The following is a 23,816-nucleotide window of genomic DNA, read 5'->3' as shown; positions in this document are numbered from 1 at the left end:
AAATCTTACTCAGTCCGGTGCATATAATATTGCTATTTCTTTTTTTAAAAAATTTTATTGGAGTATAGTTGATTTACAATGTTGTGTTAGTTCTGCTATACAGCAAAGTGAATCAGTTATACATATACATATATCCACTCTTTTTTTAGATTCTTTTCCCATATAGGCCATTACAGAGTACTGAGTAGAGTTCCCTGTGCTGTACAGTAGGTCCTTATTAGTTATCTCTTTTATATATAGTAGTGTGTATAGGTCAACCCCAGTCCCCCAATTTATCCCTCCCCCCCTTATCCCCTGGTAACCATAAGTTTGTTTTCTACATCTGTGACTCTATTTCTGTTTTGCAGATAAGTTCACTTGTACGCTTTTTTCAGATTCCACATATAAGCGATATCATATGATATTTGTGCTTCTAACCATGAAAACCCAGTGAGAGAATAGCATGAGGCACTGAAAAGGAAAGTGACGGGGCCAAGGTCACACAACGACTGAGAGGTGGACTAACCTAGAATTTGAACCAGGACCACCTGACTGCAAAATCCTTCTTATGCTTATTCATTATCATTACTGTCTTACTATATATCTACTATTTGCTGTCTTACTGGGTAGCCATCATCGTTTCTTCCCATCTCCTCAGAGTTGTCCACCACAGTGTGCTGACTTGTTGATCCTTTTCTAGCGGTGGCCAAGCCCCACTGAGGCTGTTGTTTGTGAGTGTCACTCAGGAGACAGCCCGAGGCATGTGTCCCATCTACACTGGCTTTGTCCAAGGGGATGAGTCAGGATCTCACCTCTACCACTACCCATAGGGGTAGTTTGAATTTTGTGAAAAAATGCTTCATAATGTATTTCTAAAACTAATTTTTCCACATTTTCAAGAAATGGATTCAGAACTTCTATTTTTAACAGAGTATGCCTAGAATGTAATAACAGCCTGCAGAGAAATAAGATTTAAAGTTTTTATAAAATATGAGATTAACTATGCTACCCTTTCTTGAGCCCATAATGTACCATGCTGAACACATGATCCCATGCTCCAATTTAATTCTCACAACCACCTTGGGAGGACTGTGTCCTTATTGGCAGGCTGCGCTGTGTCAGCAGAAGTTGCAAATACATCGGTAACTTGCCCAAGATGGCATCATAAGTGATGTAGTTGGAATTTGGGTCCAACCCTCCTGGTAAATTTACTCTTTGTTAATTATAATGCTCTATGAGATAATCACTCGCCAGTGCCTTTCCAAATCATCCCCTCCTGGATCCAAGAGAATGCATGTGTGGAAAAATTAAATTTGATTTCACTATGGGCTCTTGTGAGGTTACTTGTTTTCCTACCTTCTTTCATTTTTCTAATAATTATTCTGATAAGAGTAGACAAGAATCCCGAAAGTGTGAGTTCGGTTTTTGTGTTTGTCTTTTAAATAACTACTGAAGGGATTACTCTAGCAATGGAAGGTGAGCAATAGAAAAAGATAAAGACAGAAAGGCTGTCTTAAAGCTGCTATAAAGATTTAGAAACAGTTTGGCTGTGATCTCTTGCATGCATGCTGGGATTTGCATTCATGCAAACTAAGTTTGAATTTCAGGCTGTTTTCCTAAAATAACCCATAAAATGTTGCCTCAAGATTTGTAACTCCACACTCCCTGCTGAGCCAATGTTATCATATAATGAGGAATATATGTATACGTATAGCTGATTCACTTTGTTATACAGCAGAAACTAACACACCATTGTAAAGCAATTATACTCCAATAAAGATGTTATAAGAAAATGGACCATAAATAAATGACAGTGAGGGAAAGGTGTGACACCTGGGCAATATCACCTTTTCTATGACTGTATTCTGGTCCCTGTCTAGGTCACTGTCCCCATTTGCCCAACTAGGGAAATCTCATGTGTCCTCAGCTATTTTACAGAACCAAAATGTTCATACCCAGGGATAAAATTTCATCACATTTCTTTATAAATTACTGATGGAGGAAGGAGAGAGAAAGTTGCATAATAGAGTTGAGGAGCACAAATAGGGGAAGGCTGGCACAAGAATGGGACAACAGGCTTGAAGTAGCAACATCACAAAGTGAGGCTTTTCCACAAGTACAGAAGGGAGAATTGCCAACAATTGCACAGACCCTAAAATTGCCGAAACATATGTGTGTGTGTGCTCCATGAAGGTTTCAGAATTTGTTAATCCTATTCCAGAATTTAATAAAAAAAACTTGGCCTGAATTTTCCCTGACAATGTCTTAAGAAATAGATGTTTTAATCATTAGAGTGTTTTATTAATGCACTTCCAATAGAATGGAAGATGAAAAATGCTAACGCAAGCATCTGACCAAGTGACACATTTTAAATGCTTGGTCTCTAATGTGTATACTGTCTTATAAACATGCCTCCAATCTCAAATTAAACCCATAGAAGAAAACAATATAACTCTTATACCAAAAGTGGCTTGAAAGCTACTTGATAGATTTTCTAGTAGCTGCAGACAGTGGTTGATAAAATATGACTGTACCTCCAGAGTAAACTTCTAAAATCTTAATTTGACTAAAAAAAGCAAAAATTATTAATAATAATAACAATAAGGCTAGACAAAGAATACTAAAGATGACTTTTCTCATCAGGGTCTAGAAAGAAACAGATGGCACTTCCGAATTGGATAATTAGGGGAGAATTAAGAGTCTGTTTACAACAAGTGTGAGCATAGTATAAAAAAATACAAGGGATAGGTCAGTGCCCCCTGGATGGAAGCAGCAGTGGGTGGTTACCACCTACAGGCTTGAAAAGCCAGGGAGAAAGGAGTATTCTCTGGACCAGAGACAGAGAGGGCTTTGTGGACAGAGCCACCTGACTCCAACTGAGGGACACAGCCAGCCTCTGGTAGGTCTCAGGGAGGGGACGAAGACTTCTGACCTCATTATCCTCTGTTCCTACAATCTCCTACTGGGCTCTGCAATGGTGGAATGAAACTGTTAGAGAGGAAAGGAGGCTGTGATGAAATTCTTGCCAGTGTACCTTCTGGGCACGGAGCAGGGTGGAGAGTGGGGCGTGGATCCCAAGGGACAAGTACGAGTTATCAAGCAAGCCTGCAAATACATTTGCAACGCAAATGAACACATGAAGTCTTTATTACTGAAAGTCTGAAATTCCAAGGCAGGAAGAAAAGCCTAGAAGTCAGTGAAATGTTAACTAATTATAAGGAAAATAGTCAATTAATTAATAAGGAATGAATAATTAATAAAGAATGTTTTTTAAAAACTTTAAGGAAACTGATGGCAGATTTTCCTTTTGGCAACGGGGAGTAGGAATATTATTATGAAAGAAAGAATATGACCAAAGGGGATTTTATACTTGGGTCAATACAAAATCTGAGAAGTTTTGTCAATTACGTGTATATTCTTAGAATACTTGAGGTTGGTGAGCTTCCCACTTTTAATGTGAACATAGTCATATAGGACAGAATTGTGGGAATGAGCAGAATTGCTTACATTTCAGTTTTATGAGTTCAGCTGCTGTACGCTAAGAGCTTATGCTGACCTGACTTTATATAATGTAAAAATACTGTATGACATCACTTACATGTGGAATCTAAAAAATACAACAAACTAGTGAATATAACAAAAAAAGAAGCAGACTCACAGATATAGAGAACAAACTAGTGCTTACCACTGAGGGGAAGTGTGAGGGGAAGGGCAAGATAGGGCCAGGGGATTAAGAGATACAAAGTAATTGGTATAAAATAAGCTACAAAGTATATTGTTCAACATGGGGAATATATCCAATATTTTATAATAACTATAAATAGAATATAACTTTTAAAAATTGTGAATTACTATATTGTACACCTGTAACATATAATATTGTACATCAACTATACTTCAATTAAAAAAGAAGTAATTACCAAAAAAAAAAAAGTAGTAACCACCTTTCACACAAGCCCCTGAACTGAAGCCATCACTTCCTGCATTTAGCAGCCATTCTGTGCCCCTTATTCTCTGTCTTTTCATAACTGTAAAGATGTGGGAATTAAACCCTCACAGTCTTTTCCCTGGTGCTCTGGTAACTTAGCCAATAATCACTTTTCTATCTTAGTTTTCTTTCCATCCAAATAAGACTTGGTTTGAAACACTGGAGTGTGCAAACTTTTTAAAAAACTCATCTCCTTCTGTTCGCATGCTAGGAATCACAAGCACTAACTTCTCCAGAATGCCAAGTCCCTCATCAGGAGACAGTCTTTCTTTCAGAAGTGTGGACACTGCTTTTATGTAGAAAGGTTCTATATACTAGTTTTTAAAGAAATGAAATTACCCTCTACACATTGTTCTTTAACTCTTTTTTTACCTTGATAACATATCATATATATTACCATCTGCCTAACTTCATATGTGATTGTAATTTCTGTGTGTGCATCACATCCATATATAATTTTACATAAACAATTTCCACATGCTCTTTTGCTTTGTAAGGACTTTTTTACCTTATCTCCTCCATCTGCCCTCCCATCCACACCCCCAGAAATGCATGTGTATCTTTCTGTGACTTTTTCCAGCTTCACATAGCTGGGTAATGGTGCATGTCTACACACAAATGTGTGCACACAGAGACACTTACAGAGGGTCTGCCCTTATATGTTTTACAAATAGTCCTATTATACCACTTCCCATTTTACTTTTCACACTCAGTCTTATTTGGTGGAAATCCCTTTAGGTCAAATGGCAGAGAGCCAATTCATCCTTTTTCATTACTGTATAATATTCCAAGGTGTGGCTCCACTATAACTTACTTAATCATTTCTCTACTGATGAGCACTGTTTACTCTGTTAGGTTCTAGTCAGGAGAGAGAAAACAGACTTTTTGTTTTATCACAGAGAATTTATTGTAAAGATTTATTGCCTGGCTGTTAACGATCACTAAGTAAGAGAGAAGGGGGGAAAAAAAGAAAAACAGAAGAGCAAGATATTACAAATTGGAATTGCAGGAAGCAGTCATCCCCCCTAGGTCTGGGTGAACAGAGGAAAGAAATTGGAATTATTAAAAGGTTGGAAGAGGGGCCCCATGGAACTGAAACTCAGACTTCTGAGGAGGGAGCCAGCTGGTGGGTGCTGGTGTCTAAAACCTGCTTCTGCAGGTGTGAGAAAAGCTGCACAGGCTCAGCTGTGGCTGCAGGAAGGAACTGCTGCTGCCGTGGTTAAGAATCGTTCCTAGACTAATGCTCGAACACAAGAAGCAGATAAGAAGCCAACAGGAAGCAAATCCTGTTTTCTTTTCCCAAGCTTCCAGTTTCCCTGCAGTGTCCTTCTTCAGGGGGAGCTGGGTGACTTCGCAGAGTCCCAGCTTCAGAGTAGAATTTAGGAGGGTGGGTTTAAAGGTTCCAGACATTAAATTAACAACTGGCACATCTTTATTGTCAAGATTTTTTTGTCAGTTAAGAATAGAGCTGTATTGTGTCCTTATTTACATATCCTTTTGTACCAGTGATTTTATTTCTCTGGAATAGATTCCCAGGAGTGAGATTACTGCATAAAATGATACTTAAAATTTTAACAGATGTTGCCAGATGTTTTTTTTAAATGATACTGCAAAAATTCACACTCCTGCTAGCAATTTTTGAGAGAAATCTTTCTTCTTATCCCCACCAGAAATAGAGGCTATCACTCTTTTCCATTTTTCCAGCATAATGGGTTAAAGCAATGTCTTGTTACTTTAATTTGCATTCTCCTGACTGCTTGTGATTTTAAGTATGTTGTCATACACTTATTAACAACCTGTAGTCCTTTTTTGTGCATTTCTATTCCTGTCTTTTGCTTGATTTTTTTTCTATTGGGATTCTTTCTGTTACCATTTTTTGTGACTAGACAAAACCTCTTGGACTATTATAGAAATTGAACTTTATCAGTCTTCTGTGTTGTACTTTTTTCTAACTCAATTGTTTGTTTATTCACTTTCATTTTTGTATTTTTTCCAATATAATCTAACCAAAAACAACTTATAGCTTCTGGTTCCTTTATTAGTTATATAGATCTCCCTCACTCCAAGACTGCATTTATAATATAGGCTTATTTTTAAAACTTTATTTTTTACATTTTAGACTTTGTTTTATATGGAGTCTGACCGTATATATTATTTGATACGGGTTTCACTTCTTCTTTCACATGGATAGCCAGTTGTCCAGAAGCATTTATTATATCAACTATCCTTTCAATATTAACTTGAATACTAGTTTTTGTAAATGTGAAATTCTCATGCCTATTTTTGGATTTCTTATTCTGGATTTTACTGACTTTTAATTAATTCTTATGCCAATACCATATTGACTTAATCACAGTGACTTAATGTGGGCAGTGCCTAGCACAAGGAGATGTCCTTTTTTTCATTAGTTTTTGGATATTCTCAGGCATTTCTTTTTCTATATATGTTCTTTAAGATCATTTTATCTTTCTACTTCCAAAAAGAAGAAATAAACCCCCTTGGAGATTTCACTGGAACCACATTCTATTTATATGGCAATTTGTAGAGGATTTATACTTTATGAAATATTCTTGCCATCAAAGAATTTGTTCAGATCATGATTTATACTCCTAAGATATTATACTTTATATTTTTAATAAGACTTTATGATTTCCTTGTTAAATTTATTCTTAAATGTTTTATAGATTTGGTTTTTATTTTTACATTTCTGGATATTTAAAACTAGAAGGGAGAAAGCTATTGATTTTGCAGTATTTCCATTAGGGTAGACTAAACTGCTATATAAATAAATCCAGAAATGTGGTGGCCCCAAAGAAATACAAGTTAATTTCTCTCTGGTGATGGTTTAGAGTGTGTGTTCCAAATTGGCACATGGCTTTTCACTGTGTGGTCATTCAGGAACTCGGGAATTCAGCTGTACCATCTTTAATACGTGCTTCCTGGCTTGCTCTGATAGACACCATCCTAGCACAGAGCAGTAGAAAGGAGTACGGAGGAAAGTTTAGATTTACGGGACAAGCAGGAAACTGACCGTTGTTAGCTCTGTCCCCATCTCACTGGAGGGAATTTGGCCATAGGCAACCTGTAACTGGAAGGAAGCTTGGGACATGTAATGTGACTGGGATGATGTATACCTAATTACTATTTTCTTAGGACAGAAGAAGGTATAGTGGGGTTTTAGGAAATTTAGTAGACTCTGCCATGATATACGTATCCTGTATCTAGCCATTGTACTAAAGTCTCATTTACTTCAGTTTTCTTTTATAACTAGAGGCAGTTGGAATTTCTATAATATCATATCATCAATCAGAGAAAATTGGTTTATTGCTTCTTTTTCAATAATTTTTTCTATCACATATTTCATTTTCTTGTTGTTAAATTTGTTAGAAACTCTTAAGTTGAATAATAATAGCAAGAGCTAGCAGCCCTAATAGAATTTCTTTAATTAACATAGTTCTAGTATTTTACCATTTAGAATAATATTTGGTAATGGTTTTTAGGATATTGTCTTTATCACTTTTAAAGATTTCCTTCAATTTTTATTTTACTAAGAGCTTACATTCTAGTAACACTGTTGAGGTTTATTAAACATCTTAACTATAAGATCATAGTTTTTCGCTTTTGATGTATTAATCTACTGAATTGTTGATCGATTTCCTGATAAGGAAGTATCAGGAATAAATCCTATTTATTTTATTCCTTCAGCATTTTTTGGTACACTGCTGGTGTATCAAAGATACATACTACTATTAGATATATGCTAATATTTTAAAAGAATTTTTGTGTCTGTAGTCCAAAGTAAGACCAGAGCATAATTTTCTTTTCCCTCTTTATATCTTTTTGGATACTGTCTTAACACATTTGGAGATTAATTTATGCAGAATTAATAATATGGATTAAGGAAGTTTATGTTCCTATGGTCAAGAATACTGTAAATAAAATTAGAATTATGTGTTCGTTAAAAGTAAGATACAACTCAGTTGTGAAATCATCATGCCCTTATCCTTTGCAGGGCATATAGACTTTTATTTCCTTACCCAATCTCTTCTTTGTTAATTATCTATTCAAATTTTCCTCTTCTTGAATAAATTCTGACAACTTTTATTTTGCTAGAATGTGATTCATTTCCTCTAGGTGTTCAAATTTGTTGTAATACCATTACATGGAGCATTCTCGTATAATTTTTCTAATCTTTTCTGTGTCCTTGATTATCCTTTCTTATTTCTTACATATTTCTGTTCTCCTTAATAAGTCTTATAGGAAATTCATCTATTTTGTAATTATTTTCAAAAACCTGCTTTAAGAAATATTTCTTTATCCTCCTTATTTATATCCATTTAATGAGTTTTAGCTTTTATATTTTATTATTTCTTTTTACTGCATTTTTTTGTTACTGTGTTCTTTAATAACAAAGGCCTTTACAGTCATAAATTTTTATCTGGATATAGCTTTTGTTGTGTTACATAGGTCTTAGTATAACATTTTCCAGAGTTTCTGTCTGTAATTTTCCAGTTGGTTATTTCTTTGGACCAAGCATTATCTTAAAATGTGTTAGTTTTGAGGTGATCAAGATTTATTAGTAACATTTCAAATTTTTATCTCTAATTTTACTGACTCAATATCAAAAGAAGTACCTTTTATACTCTCTACTTGAAGAGAAATAAAATAAAATCTCTACTTGAAGATTTTTGTTGAGGTATAAAATCTCTACTTGAAGATTTTTGTTGAGGTATTATTTGAAGCCACATAAATTTTTAAAGTATTTTTAATTTAAAGGACATGAGATTTTTAATACATCTATTAATTGAGTTTTATTGTATTATTCAGTTCCTCTGTGTCATTTATTTTTTGTTTACAAACCACATTGCTTTCAAAGACTTTTCTTCTATTTCAAGTTTTAATTCTTTAATTCTCACAGAAATAGTTTCATGGTCTACTTAGAATTTTTCAGATGACCCTCAAAATTGCCTCATTTTTTTTTCTCCTTTCAAATATCTTGAATTTTAACCTGGGGTGAGAGGGGGTGGGCAGAGGACAAAGGAGGAAAACTACAGAATAGCATCATAGCAGTGGTCTGTGTGAGATTGTCTTATTCTGATTTCTGAAGTCAGAAATAATTTGTTTTTCCCTTTAGTTTACATAAAAAATAAAAAACAAACAAACAAATAAAACCCTCCTTCAAGCTTCCTTACTGCCGTCTTCTGATCGATGGATATACAGAGTACTCCTCTGTAGATAAATACAAGTCCACTGCATTATGCATTCTTTAACACAGAGCATCCCCTTTTAAAGGAACTATGTCACTTTCCTTAGATTACAATATTAAATATATTAAAACAATTTAGTAATGATTTCCTCATTTGGTAATCATTTTCTCCTGCTGGTAATAAAAATCCAACCATGTTTAGTAAGGTCAAATTTGAAAAGCAATTATTATATTAATAATAATCACAAAACAAAACTAACAATATCAGATACATTCATATCAAACCAAAAATTGGAAATTTTGAAAAGATTTAAACATGCTTATGAAACTAGAAGTCTCTCCCTCTGCATGCTGTGAACAATCTGCTAAGATTGATCTACTAAAATAGCTCATCAACATTATTGCTTGAAGATCCCATAATTTTCGTGTGGACTTGTCTGGAACTCTTGTTGGTTTCAGCTTTTAGTGACCTACAAGGTCACTATAATTTGGGTACCAGTAAGTTATGTTAGATTCTGAGACAGCTTCTATTTAATCTAAGGTAAAGAATTTAAACTGATCATAATGAGGTATGACAACCATATTTGGCTAATCTACAAAGAAGAATATGTCATTGCAATAGTAATGGGACAAGCCATTTAATTAATTAGTAGCAGATTGAACAGATTGCTTTGGAAGTATTCCAAGAGGGAAAGTGCTTGTGGAGCTTTGCTTCAAAAGCAAGGCAGACCAGACTTCCTTAATCCCCTTTGGTAGAGAGAAATTTGATTTTCCATCCCTGAATTTTATATGCCAGAATCTAATCCACAGTAGAGGTTGAGTTGCAGGATAGAGAGGTGTTTATGTTAAAATTATGGGTCTAGTAACCTGTGATGATTGTCATGATTTTTGAGGGGGCTCTTTGGGTGTTTCCTCTACCTGTGAATAATAATGGAAATATTATAAACTTGTAATCTCTAAAATGTTTTCATCTATAACTCATTCGATCCAATCCCCAATATATTATCTGCCCATTTCACAGTGAGGAATTTGGAGGTCTGGGATCTCAAGTACACTCTTGCTAGAATTAGTGCCACGGGTGCAGGTCTAGTTCAAGTCAAAACCACATTTTATATCACCGCCGTTGCAGCAATAGGGTAACCTCTCTGTTCCCATGTGTTAACTGGAATGGATATAACAAGAGACCTTAGGCACTGCAAAAAGTTAGCCTTTGCCTAAGCTTGTTTATTTCCTTCAATGCCTAACCTTGTATTAAGAGGAAATAGAGCTAACTGATTTCAATGTAAAAGGTCTCTTGAAGTATGAAATAATAAAGCAGAGGCCTCCTCCCAGTAGACTGGGGGAGGCTGAAGCATATGGGAATTATCTGCTTATTACGACCTCACACTGAACTCATTCACAGTTATGGAAGGCCATGGCCCTCCTTGTTTTTAATCTCAAAACACGACAAAGTCCCGTTTGGTTGGAAAAATTAAGTAATCTGATGCCAGATCAATTTCTTGTATAAATAGTACTTCTTGGTTCTTGCTGAAGAGTTTTCAATTCTAGTTCCTTGATCATGTTCTCAAATATCGTGTAAAAATAGAAAACATAGTAAAACAACCAGGACAACCAAACTCTTCTCAAAACCTGTTGTATCATTGACCTTTGTTCTATACAATACTGTGTCAAAATCCTCAATTTCACTGAGAAGGAAAGATGGATTGGTTTTGTTTTCTTGTCTCTAGAAGAGGAGTTGAAATGTCAGTAGAAAAGTACCGCTGTCCATCACCAGAGGAAGCTAATCAAGGAAAAATGTCTTCAGGGAACACACACATTAATCTCCAGCTGGATCGCGGGGCTGTTACGAGGTGTAACTAATCGTACAGTTGTGACTCATCTCGGTTTGTAATTACATGCTCCACCGTGACATCCGTGGTTGGATGATATGGATGTTGCATGTAAAAGAAAAAGTGCTGTTCAGCTGAAATGTCTGCAAGCCTGTGCCAGCCACTGACAACTTGCAGTTAATGCAGCTACTGTGTTTCCACAATAACACATTTACCCTGTGTTTCTGAAACTGTCTCGAGCAGTCATCACAGGACAATTTCAGACCCACAGGTTGTTATAACAGCTTCGTTCTCAAAAATGACCCCTGTCGGGGCTTCCCTGGTGGCGCAGCGGTTGAGAGTCCGCCTGCCAATGCAGGGGACACGGGTTCGTGCCCCGGTCCAGGAGGATCCCACATGCCGCGGAGCGGCTGGGCCCGTGAGCCATGGCCGCTGAACCTGCGCGTCTGGAGCCTGTGCTCCGCAACGGGAGAGGCCACAGCAGTAAGAGGCCTGCGTCCCGCAAAAAAAAGAAAAAAAGAAAAAAAAAATGACCCCTGTCAAGATGCACTGTAGTTGTCTACTCAGATCCATTGCAGTGTTGAGTCCAAATGCTCAGAAATGTTTTTTAAAAAGAATCCTAAAGTGCTAAATACAGATCCTTCACAAACTTTTGGTTTCCAGAACAAGCTCTTCCAACACTTTTTCCACAGCAGGAAAGGTGTGCTGTGATCTCTTGGTATATGTACCACACATTCTGATTTGTCAGGTCAATTTCCCACCAGCTCTGGCCATAAGGCCCTGGACTGGCCCTGCTTACAGGCAGCAGAAGGCCTCCAGGCTTTGAATGAGGTAGTGCCACTCTTCAAGGACCCATTCTACTTTACAGTTGTATGACTTTTAAAAAAATGTATCTATTCAAAAGCTTTCTTTCATGCTTCTTTCCTCTGAAATTGGAAATTCCTTAAGAGGCAAGAACTGAGGTATAATTTTTTTAAACTTATTTTGAAGTTTTAAATTTTAAAATAATTTCTCAATATTTTTAATTTAAATGATTAAATGTTTTAAAATTTTAAATTACCTTTATTTTTTTTTTAAATTTTGAAAATAAAATAACTGAACAGACAGATAAAATGTATTTTAGCAGAACAGGAGTTAGATGTTATGTACCATGTACCCAGTAGGCAATATTTACTGACACTGAGAACCAGAATTTACTGGTAGAAGAAGAAAAGGGGAAATAATGGACTATATTTTCATTTCTAATTCTATTTCAAAGGAATTTCATATGTTTTTCTAGAGAAATAAGTGTTTCCTGGAAATAAATATTCCTAGACTGATATATAACCTGATAATAATTGAAACATTTTCAAAAGGACACCGATATATACTAGAGAAATAAAATTTGGTAAAAGAAATACCATCCTGTGTAAGCAATTTTTATGTCTGTTAGAACAATACAGAGGACATCTACACATTGGCCTATGCTGTGCTTTCTTTTCTCAGCAGCAAAGAATACTGCTATATTTTTAATCAATGTCTCTAATTTTATTTTTCAGAATGACAAATCCCCAGGGCGATCTGCAAGTCGATCAAGTAATATTTCAAAAGTAAGTGAACTATATTCATTTTCTTAATTGTTTATTAATTTACATATTTTATGAGTTCAAGTAAATATTTTCTAACATTTAACCTGCTATTGTTATCTGTGAGCAATACACAAATATGACTTGTTAATGGTCTTAAATATTTTAAGAGTTTACTGTGATTGATTTCATACAGCAAAATGAGTGAAGCTATTTTTCGTCTTCAGTGCTGTATGCAAAAGATAATTTGCTACTTTCCGAGTGTCACTCAAAATATGTTTCTTCTCTCACTTCGGCTCAGAAAGCTACCACACACCCAGGGTGAAACTCTATCAACATCATGCTACAATTCCCATGAATTCAATTTTTCCAGGAGTATGGGCTCAACTATGCTGGAATCTAACCAGGACAGATTTTAGAAAACAATTTAATTTAAGACACTAGTTTGGTCATATTTGCTTTATAGAGGCAATGGATGAAAAAACCAAAATACTCCCTAGACTGCCTATAAATCCAAGCAAGACACGAGGGTGTTGAAAATCTCATGGCATGGGAGAGATCCTCTAGATTTTTATTTCTCCTAGAAAACAAAAATTAAGAGCTATTCTCTAAGATGAGGCACTATGCAGTTTATAGACTTGGTACTTGGGGAGTGAAAAATCATCTAGGGCCATTTGTGAAATTGGAAAATTATGACTTCCAAAAATATAATTCTGACAAAGCTGAATTTACCATGACGAGAACTTCCACAGCAGGGCCCCTCACTTGCCAACACCACAGTCCTGAGCTCAATTTTGTAAATGTAATTTTGTATTATTTTCCTTCAAGGGGGCCCCCAAAACAGCAATAAACCATAGGCACTACAGAACATCGACCCACTTACAATTTAGAAAAGTTTTTGTTTTGTTTTGTCTTGTTTTCACGAACAAAGGACTTTATTACTCATTGAAAAATAGCAGTAGCCAGATTATCAGCATTTTCTTAAGTGGGTTTCCTGAGGCTGATTCTTATGAGACAATGTTAAGATGGTCAGTTGACACCTGTCAACACACTGGGTTGAGTATGGGAATGGAATCCTGCTCTTAGGAAACGCTAGTATTTTTAATACACAGTAAGGATGCCTGTCCAGTGCTCCACAGGGAGACCACATCACTGTGTTGCAGTGCTGTCCACTGTACAAGCTTAGTAAGATAGTCCAGAACAAAAGCAGTCAGTGTTTCTGCTTCCAAGACGTGCAGAGATGCAAGAGACCCACAGAGAATTGTATCTCAGTAGCTGGAACTGTACATCTCTAAGGGCATTGCAATCTGGGCACCCTCCTAACATTTGAGAGCCCCTGTGGCCCAGTGGTTAAAGCACTAGCCGTGTAGGCAGAGGATGTGAGTGTAAGTCACCACTGTTACTTCCTACTTATGGGACCCAAGACACTCACTTAACCGCCCTGAGACACACTTGCCTCCACTGGGACATGAGGCGATGGTATCAGTCATTGAAGGTTTTCTTAAGTGGTTGTACATCAAAACAATACCTTTCAAATGTCAATCCTCTCCATCACATCATGGAGAGCCTTGCCTGCAACTACAGAGCATCATCATCTTTCTGAATGTGAGTGTTAATGTTGACCTAGAAACCTGTAGGCAGTACGGACAACTCCTTTGTCATGCCAGTTGCTTCGTGATCCAGGCGTAAAATTGTATCTGCATTTCCAAACTGCTGTTTGACTTTGACGTAATGCAGCTTGTTTATAGCTTTTACCTTTTCATTTATTCTTTAAGAGAAAGTCAGAAGTGTAGTTTCCCTTCTATGAATTTGGCTTCCAGGCTCTGCTATATTTTTTGTGTGTGTATTTGCATCTCCAAGAGCAATGCTCTTGATTTTATTAGTACAAACTATTGATTTTATTACTGTTTAATGTATATCTTTCATGTACATCTTATTACTCTCAGAAATACTTTTTTCTTTTGTATTAACAGTATTCACAGACTATTGATAACACTTTTAAAATAGGAGTAGTATGAAGAAATGTTATTCAAAGATGATACAAGTTTGGGACAGTAAGACAAGTCTGAGACGTCATCAGTCTAACAACTATTTGCTAATCCATATTCTATTTATAGATGACCTGCAAAAGGTATTAGATATAAATATTGGTTGTTATCCATTTTGATGGTAATTTATCTTAGATTAGGAACATGAACTGGCAGGTCTTATTGACCGGTTTGCCAAACTGCATCATAAATGTTCTAGACTCATTCTTTTTTTTTTTCAGTTACGACTAAACAATTTATTTGATACATTTTAATTGCAGGCTTGTGTGGGAGACAATTAATGATAAAATGCATTCTATTCAGAGAGAAAAGAAAAGCTCTCCCCTTAAACAGTCATTCTAATTGTACAGTCACAAAAATGCAAACCATCACACACCCATGGGGGTGAAAAGATTTCAGTGTGCTTAAGTTTATTAGACTTAAGCCAATATAATGCTACTTTTACTTATATTCAGAATGACAGCCACAAATCCTAAATCCACTGTTGAGCCCTCACTACTTTTTAATGAATTACTAAGTGATAAACTCTTCATTAAGACCACATAACTTACCAAGAAGGAGGTGGCAAATCCTAGTAATATTTGAGTCCTTTAGCTTTTTTATTTTTAACATCTTTATTGGAGTATAATTGCTTTACAATGGTGTGTTAGTTTCTGCTGTATAACAAAGTGAATCAGCTATACATATACATATATCCCCATATCCCTTCCCTCTTGCGTCTCCCTCCCACCCTCCCTATCCCACCCCTCTAGGTGGTCACAAGCACCGAGCTGATTTCCCTGTGCTATGCGGCTGCTTCCACTAGCTATCTGTTTTACATTTGGTAGTGTATATAAGTCCATGCCACTCTCTAACTTCATCCCAGCTTACCATTCCCACTCCCCGTGTCCTCAAGTCCTTTCTCGACATCTGTGTCTTTATTCCTGTCCTGCACCTAGGTTCTTCATAAACATTTTTTTTTAGATTTCATATATATATATATGTGTTAGCATACAGTTTTGTTTTTCTCTTTCTGACTTACTTCATTCTGTATGACACTCTCTAGATCCATCCACCTCACTACAAGTAACTCAATTTCATTTCATTTTATGGCTGAGTAATATTCCATTGTATATATGTGCCACATCTTCTTTATCCATTCATCTGTTGATGGACACTTAGGTTGTTCCATGTCCTGGCTATTGCAAATAGAGCTGCAATGGACATTGTGGTACATGACTCTTTTTGAATTATGGTTTCTCAGGGTATATGCCCAGTAGTGGGATTGCTGGGTCGTATGGTAATTCTGTTTTTAGTTTTTTAAGGAACCTCCATACTGTTCTCCGTAGTGGCTGTATCACTTTACATTCCCACCGACAGTGCAAGAGGGTTCCCTTTTCTCCACACCCTCTCCAGCATTTATTGTTTGTAGATTTTTTGATGATGGGCATTCTGACTGGTGTGAGTTGATACCTCATTGTAGTTTTGATTTGCATTTCTCTAATGATAAGTGATGTTGAGCATTCTTTCATGAGTTTATTGGCAGTCGGTATATCTTCTTTGGAGAAATGTCGGTTTAGGTCTTCTGCCCATTTTTGGATTGGGTTGTTTGTTTTTCTGATATTGAGGTGCATGAGCGGATAGTAAATTTTGGAGATTAATCCACTGTCAGTTGCTTCATTTGAAAATATTTTCTCCCATTCTGAGGGTTGTCATTTGGTCTTGTTTATGGTTTCCTTTGCTGTGCAAAAGCTTTTAAGTTTCATTAGGTCCCATTTGTTTATTTTGTTTTTATTTCCATTTCTCTTGGAGGTGGCTCAAAAAGGATCTTGCTGTGATTTATGTCATAGAGTGTTCTGCCTATGTTTTTCTTTAAGAGTTTGATAGTGTCTGGCCTTACATTTAGGTCTTTAATCCATTTTGAGTTTATTTTTGTCTGTGGTGTTAGGGAGTGTTCTAATTTCATTCTTTTATATGTAGCTGTCCAGTTTTCCCAGTACCACTTATTGAAGAGGCTGTCTTTTCTCCATTGTATATTCTTGCCTCCTTTGTCAAAGATAAGGTGACCATATGTGTGTGGGTTTATCTCTGGGCTTTCTCTCCTGTTCCATTGATCTATATTTCTGTTTTTGTGCCAGTACCATACTGTCTTCACTACTGTAGCATTGTAGTATAGTCTGAAGTCCAGGAGCCTGATTCCTCCAGCTCCATTTTTCATCCTCAAGAGTGCTTTGGCTATTCGGGGTCTTTTGTGTTTCCATCCAAATGGTGAAATTTTCTGTTCTAGTTCTGTGAAAAATGTCATTGGTAGTTTGGTAGGGATTGCAGTGATCTGTAGATTGCTTTGGGTAATATAGTCATTTTCATGATGTTGATTCTTCCAATCCAAGAACATGGTATATCTCTCCATCTGTTTGTATCATCTTTAATTTCTTTCATCAGTGTCTTATAGTTTTCTGCATACAGGTCTTTTGTCCCCCTAAGAAGGTTTATTCCTAGGTATTTTATTCTTTTTTGTTACAATGGTAAATGGGAGTGTTTCCTTAATTTCTCTTTCAGATTTTTCATCATTAGTGTATAGAAATGCAAGAGATTTCTGTGCATTAATTTTGTATACTGCTACTTTACCAAATTCATTGATTAGCTCTAGTAGTTTTCTGGTAGTGTCTTTAGGATTCTCTATGTGTAGGATCTTGTCGTCTGCAACCAGTGACAGCTTTACTTCTTCTTTTCCCATTTGGATTCCTTTTATTTCTTCTTCTTCTCTGATTGCTGTGGCTAAAACTTCCGAAACTATGTTGATTAATAGTGGTCTAGTGGGCAACCTTATCTTGTTCCTTATCTTAGTGGAAATGGTTTCAGTTTTTCACCATTGAAAATGATGTTGGCTGTGGGTTTGTCATACATGGCCTTTATTATGTTGAGGTAAGTTCCCTCTATGCCTACTTTATAGAGGGTTTTTATCATAAACCGGTGTTGACTTTTGTCAAAAGCTTTTTCTGCATCTATTGAGATGATCATATGGTTTTTCTCCTTCGGTTTGTTAATATGGTGTATCACATTGATTGATTTGCATATATTGAAGAATCCTTGCATTCCTGGGGTAAACCCCACTTGATCATGGTGTATGATCCTTTTAATGTGCTGCTGGATTCTGTTTGCTAGTATTTTGTTGAGGATTTTTGCATCTATGTTCATTAGTCATATTGGCCTGTAGTTTTCTTTCTTTGTGACATCTTTGGTTTAGGTATCAGGGTGAAGGTGGCCTCATAGAATGAGTATTGGGGTTTTCCTCCCTCTGTCATATTTTGGAAGAGCTTGAGAAGGAAGGATGTTAGCTCTTCTCTAAATGTTAGATACAATTCACCTGTGAAGCCATCTGATCCTAGGCTTCTGTTTGTTGGAAGATTTTAATTACTGTCTTAATTTCAGTGCTTGTGATTGGTCTGTTTATATTTTCTATTTCTTCCTGGTTCAGTCTCGGAAGGTTGTGCTTTTCTAAGAATTTGCCCATTTCTTCCAGGTTGTCCATTTTATTGGCATATAGTTGCTTGTGGTAATCTCTCATAATCCTTTGTATTTCTGCAGTGTCAGTTGTTACTTCTCCTTTTTCATTTCTAATTTTATTAATATGAGTCTTCTCCCTTTCTTTTTGATGAGTCTGGCTAATGGTTTATCAATTTTGTTTGTATTCTCAAAGAAGCAACTTTTAGTTTTACTGATCTTTGCTATCGTTTCCTTCATTTCTTTTTCATTTATTTCTGATCTGATCATTATGATTTCTTTCCTTCTGCTAACTTTGGGGTTTTTTTTGTTCTTCTTTCTCTAATTGCTTTAGGTGTAAGCTCAGGTTGTTTATTTGAGATGTTTCTTGTCTCTTGAAGTAGGTTTGTATCACTGTAAAACTTCCCTCTTAGAACTGCTTTTGCTGCATCCCATATGTTTTGGCTCCTCATGTTTTAATTGTCATTTGTTTCTAGGTATTTTTTTATTTCCTCTTTTATTTCTTCAGTGATCTCTTGGTTATTAAGTAGTGTATTGTTTAGCCTCCATGTATTTGTATTTTTTTACAGAATTTTTCCTGTAATTGATATCTAGTCTCGTAGCACTGTGTTCAGAAAACATATGTGATATGATTTCAATTTTCTTAAATTTACCAAAGCTTGATTTGTGACCCAAGATATGATCTATCCTGGAGAATGTGCCATGAGCACTTGAGAAGAAATTGTATTGTGTTGCTTTTTGATGGAATGTCCTATAAATATTAATTAAATCCACCTTGTTTAATGTGTCATTTAAAGCTTGTGTTTCCTTATTTATTTTCATTTTGGATGATCTGTCCATTGGTGAAAGTGAGGTTTAAAGTCCCCTACTATGATTGTGTTACTGTCAATTTCCCCTTTTATGGCTCTTAGCATTTTCCTTATGTATTGAGGTGCTTCTATGTTAGGTGCCTAAATATTTACAGTTGCTATATCTTCATCTTGGATTGATCCCTTGATCATTTTGTAGTGTCCTTCTTTGTCTCTTGTAATAGTTTTTATTTTAATGTCTATTTTGTCTGATATAAGAACTGCTACTCCAGCTTTCTTTTGCTTTCCATTTACATGGAATATCTTTTTCTATCCCCTTACTTTCAGTCTGTATGTGTCCCTGGGTCTGAAGTAGGTCTCTTGTAGACATCATATATACAGGTCTTGTTTTTGTATCCATTCAGCCAGTCTATGTCTTTTGGTTGGAGCATTTAATCCATTTATGTTTAAGGTAGTTATCAATATGTATGTTCCTATTACCATATTCTTAATTGTTTTGTGTTTTTTATTGTAGATCTTTTCCTTCTCTTGCGTTTCCTGCCTAGAAAAGTTCATTTAGCATTTGCTGTAACGCTGGTTTGGTGGTGTTGAATTCTCTTAACTTTTGCTTGTCTGTGAATGTTTTACTTTCTCTGTTGAATCTGAATGAGATCCTTGCTGGGTAGAGTAATCTTGGTTGTAGCTTCTTCCCTTTCATCACTTTAAGTATGTCCCACCACTCCCTTCTGGCTTGCAGAGTTTCTGTTGAAAGATCAGCTGTTAACCTTATGGGGATTCCCTTGTATGTTATTTGTTGTTTTTGCCTTGCTGCTTTTAATATTTTTTCTTTGTATTTAATTTTTGATAGTTTGATTAATATGTGTCTTGGCATGTTTCTCCTTGGATTTATCCTGTATGGGACTCTATGTGCTCCCGGGACTTGATTAACTATTTCTTTTCCCATATTAGGGAAGTTTTCAACTATAATCTCTTCAAATATTTTGTCAGTCCCTTTCTTTTTCTCTTCTTCTTCTGGGAACCCTATAGTTCGAATGTTGGTGTGTTTAATGTTGTCCCAGATGTCTCTGAGATTGTCCTCAATTCTTTTTCTTCTTTTTTCTTTACTGTGCTCTGCAGTAGTTATTTCCACTATTTTATCTTCCAGGTCACTTATCCGTTTTCTGCCTCAGTTATTCTGCTAATGACTCCTTCTAGAGAATTTTTAATTTCATTTATTGTGTTGTTCATCATTGTTTCTTTTCTCTTTAGTTCTTCTACAGCCTTGTTAAACGTTTCTTGTATTTTCTCCATTCTATTTCCAAGATTTTGGATGATCTTTATTATCATTACTCTGAATTCTTTTTCAGGTGGTCTGCCTATTTCCTCTTCATTTGTTTGGTCTGGTGGGTTTTTACCTTGGTCCTTCATCTGCTTTGTGTTTCTCTGTGTTCTCATTTTGCTTAACTTACTGTGTTTGGGATCTCCTTTTTGCAGGCTGCAGGTTCGTAGTTCCCGTTGTTTTTGGTGTCTGCCACCAGTGGCTAAGGTTGATTTAGTGGGTTATGTAGGCTTCCTGGTGGAAGGGACTGGTGCCTGTGTTCTGGTGGATGAGGCTGGATCTTGTCTTTCTGGTGGGCAGGTCCACATCTGGTGGTGTGTTTTGGGGTGTCTGTGGACTTATTATGATTTTAGGCAGCCTCTCTGCTAATCGGTGGCGTTGTGTTCCTGTCTTGCTAGTTGTTTGGCATAGGGTGTCCAGCACTGTAGCTTGCTGGTCTTTGAGTGAAGCTGGGTCTTGGTGTTGAGATGGAGATCTGTGGGAGATTTTCGCCATTTGATATTACGTGGAGCCGGGAGGTCTCTGGTGGACCAATGTCCTGAACTTGGCTCTCTCACCACAGAGGCACAGGCCTGACACCTGGCCGGAGCACCAAGGCCCTGTCAGTCACACGGCCAGGTACGTGGGGAGTTTGTTGCCTTTTGCGAGGTCTGAGGTCTTCTGCCAGCATTCAGGAGGTGTTCTGTAGGAGTTGTTCCACATGTAGATGTATTTCTGATGTATTTGTGGGGAGGAAGGTGATCTCCACTTCTCACTCCTCTTCCATCTTGAAGGTCTCCTCGAGTCCCTTAACTTTTAAAGTGGTGGAAAAAAAGACATTAAAGTCAAACAAGGGTATATTTTCTCTAATTTTGCCAAAATAATTTTTATGTCAAAAAAGACTGAGTTTCTCAAGGGTGTGATAGTCAGCATAACAGAGTAATTAAGAGTATGGATTCAGAGTAACTGCTTAAAAGCATATTTAACTTCCTTAGTAACTTTATTTGTAAAATAAGAATATCTAACAATATCTCTCTCAGAGGGGTACTTAGCACAGTACCCAGCACTGTGTAAGTTTGAGCTGCTCTTATTATGGGGCTCTTAATACTGATGTCTCACAGTACAGTAAGTACTCAGTAATCTTTTTGTGAGCAAGTGTATTTGTGACACGGGTTATAGTATATATATTGTTTTCTCGGTGGAATAAGAATAAGTAACAGATTGGACAGGATTAAGTTAAATTTAGAATTAAGTAAAATGTTTTTGATGTGACATAATTTTATTGAAAAAATAGTGCACATTCTTGTTTCATTAAAAAGTGCATGTGTTTTTAACAATAAAAATTCTGTTAGGTCAGTAGCACTAAAACTCATAATGGGCATCTTCCTTAACTGTTGTCAAGTTTGTGCCATCCCTGATCCTTTGATAAAGGGAAGTCACAGTTCAGAGGACTCCATCCAGGCTGGCATAGCAGAACCATCCTGCATGCCATTGAGTCTGCTTTCCTGCCTGTTTCCTACAGTTTCTTAATGAATCAGACCTTCTAGTCATTAGTAGTTGTGGAATGTCTCCATCAGCAATCTTATTCTATACTGGGAATGACGGAGTAATGAAAAAATCCCCTCCAAGTCCTCAGTGAGCTTACAGTGAAGGAGTTGAGATATGACATAGATATATAACTTGTAATTTAATATATACATACATTATAATTTAATATATATTAAGTAGAACTGTGTGCAAAAAAGATAACAGAGCAAGCAACCCTGCGCCTCTCACCTTTAGAAAGGCCTGGCCCTTGGTCGGCGTCTGGGATTTCAGTAGTGGGGTACCACCACCCTAACTGGTAAGAATGGCGTATGATGCCTAAATTGTGCAAAAAAACCCAGTTTATCCTACTAGATTCCTGCTTTCCTTCTGGGAGTCTGGGGTTTGGATACATGCTAGACAATTGGTACCTATAAGACCAGTCCCCACTAAAAAGTTGGAACACTGGGTCTCTCATGCGTCTCCCTGGTAGACAGCACTTCACATCTGTTGTCACAGCTCACAGCTGGAGGAATTAAGCGCATCTGTATGACTCCCCTGGGAGTAAACTTGGGGAAGTTTGGAACTCTGCTCCTAATGTCCTCTGGACTTCACCCTGTGTGCCTTTTTCCTTTGCTGATTTTGCTTTGTGTCCTTTCACTGTAATAAACCGTAGGGATGAATATGGCTACAAGTTCAGTCCTATGAGGGGTCCTAGGAGATCACTGCCCTTGAGCATAGTCATGGGACCCTCTGGTGCTCCAGCTAAAAGAGTACAGACTGCAGGCTGTGAGAGCTCAGGGAATGACCGTTCCCATCTGGTGACAGGATAGCACTAGGGAAGAACTGTATATAAACAAGGACTTGAAGGAGGGGTGTGACTTGATCGAATACACGGAAAGTATGTTTAAAGGCATATAAGTACAAGGCATGGAAGCCAGAAAACATGGATTAGAAGAAGAAAGGTACTCAAAATAATCTTCAGGGACCTTTGACATGGAACGTTGGTCGTAGGATACATTCTCTTTAATTGTACAAGTGTTCCCTGGCTTGGAAACATAGAGATGGATTTAGAATCCATCGAGATCCTTGAGACATTTTTTAGTAAACAGAACATTAGAAACGGAACATTATTATTTTTGATATTCAGGAGTGATCTTGCTGCTGTGAATATGAAATATCCAAGTGTGGGATAAATAGCAAATGTTGAATTGTTAGTCAACATTTAAACTTTTTCTCCTTAGTCTTTACCTCTGAATATTTCTACCCTATATTATTCAGTTGCGATTATACTTTGAGTTTTCTGGTCATTCCATCTTTGAGTTTTTTATTAGTTTATATTTCTAGCTTGTTTTAGGACATATAAGATATACTTGTGACTCTTCTTTTTTTTTTTTACTCTAATAGGATTTGTGTGCCTTGGATATGTTAATGCTGCTCCAAAAGCTACAGAGAAGCTATATGAGTTTAAAACAATGTATGTGAGATTGTCAAAATATCTCAGTGTGAACATGCCAGTTTTCATTTTTTCCTCACTTACTTTTCCTCTGAAAAGCTGCTTTTGATATTAGTGTTTGTTGCTACTTTTTAGCACACATATGGCTCACAAATAGGTTCCTCAGGAAGCAAAATTAGCCAAATTTAGCTTTTCTTTTCTTCTTTCTAGGGTGAGGGTTCATTACATTCAACTAGCAACAGTATATTATGTATTTCACAAGAAAAACCTTTCAAGAGCAAACTGTCAAAAGGAAAGAAAGGCTTGTACTTTCAGTTGAAATCAACATCTAGCATTTCCTTTGAAACAAGCCACTTTATGCTTTTTGGTCTATGTAGGAAGCAGCTCATGAAATCTAATCTACTTATGAAAAGAAATTCAAAAGCTACTACCTTAAAATGATGTTTCAGTTAGCTTCCATTATTCCCTATTATGTTCCCTAGACCTCACTTACTTGACAAAGCATCATCTAAATTGTTCAGTCGGTATCTACCTAGAAATATCATATACAATGTTAAGGTAAAGACAGTACATACTGTATGAAATATTAATGCTAAAGTGTTTCCTTTCCCTCTCTGTGTGCCCCAGCTTAT

The 23,816-nt window shown here is 36.5% G+C and overlaps 1 protein-coding gene across 2 annotated transcripts in view; it reads left to right on the top strand.

Moving 5' to 3' along the window:
* MARCHF1 (membrane associated ring-CH-type finger 1) overlaps positions 1–23,816 on the top strand; it is a 304,632-nt gene that overhangs the window by 115,106 nt on the left and 165,710 nt on the right. For both annotated transcript variants that reach the window (XM_060114799.1, XM_060114791.1), the window contains exon 2: positions 12,541–12,591. In XM_060114799.1, coding sequence (XP_059970782.1) covers positions 12,541–12,591 — 51 coding nt within the window. The remainder of the gene's footprint in view (positions 1–12,540; positions 12,592–23,816) is intronic.

The sequence above is a fragment of the Mesoplodon densirostris genome, chromosome 1 (assembly GCF_025265405.1).
Source record: "Mesoplodon densirostris isolate mMesDen1 chromosome 1, mMesDen1 primary haplotype, whole genome shotgun sequence".
NCBI lineage: Eukaryota > Metazoa > Chordata > Mammalia > Artiodactyla > Ziphiidae > Mesoplodon > Mesoplodon densirostris.
This window is presented reverse-complemented; position numbering and strand designations above follow the sequence as displayed.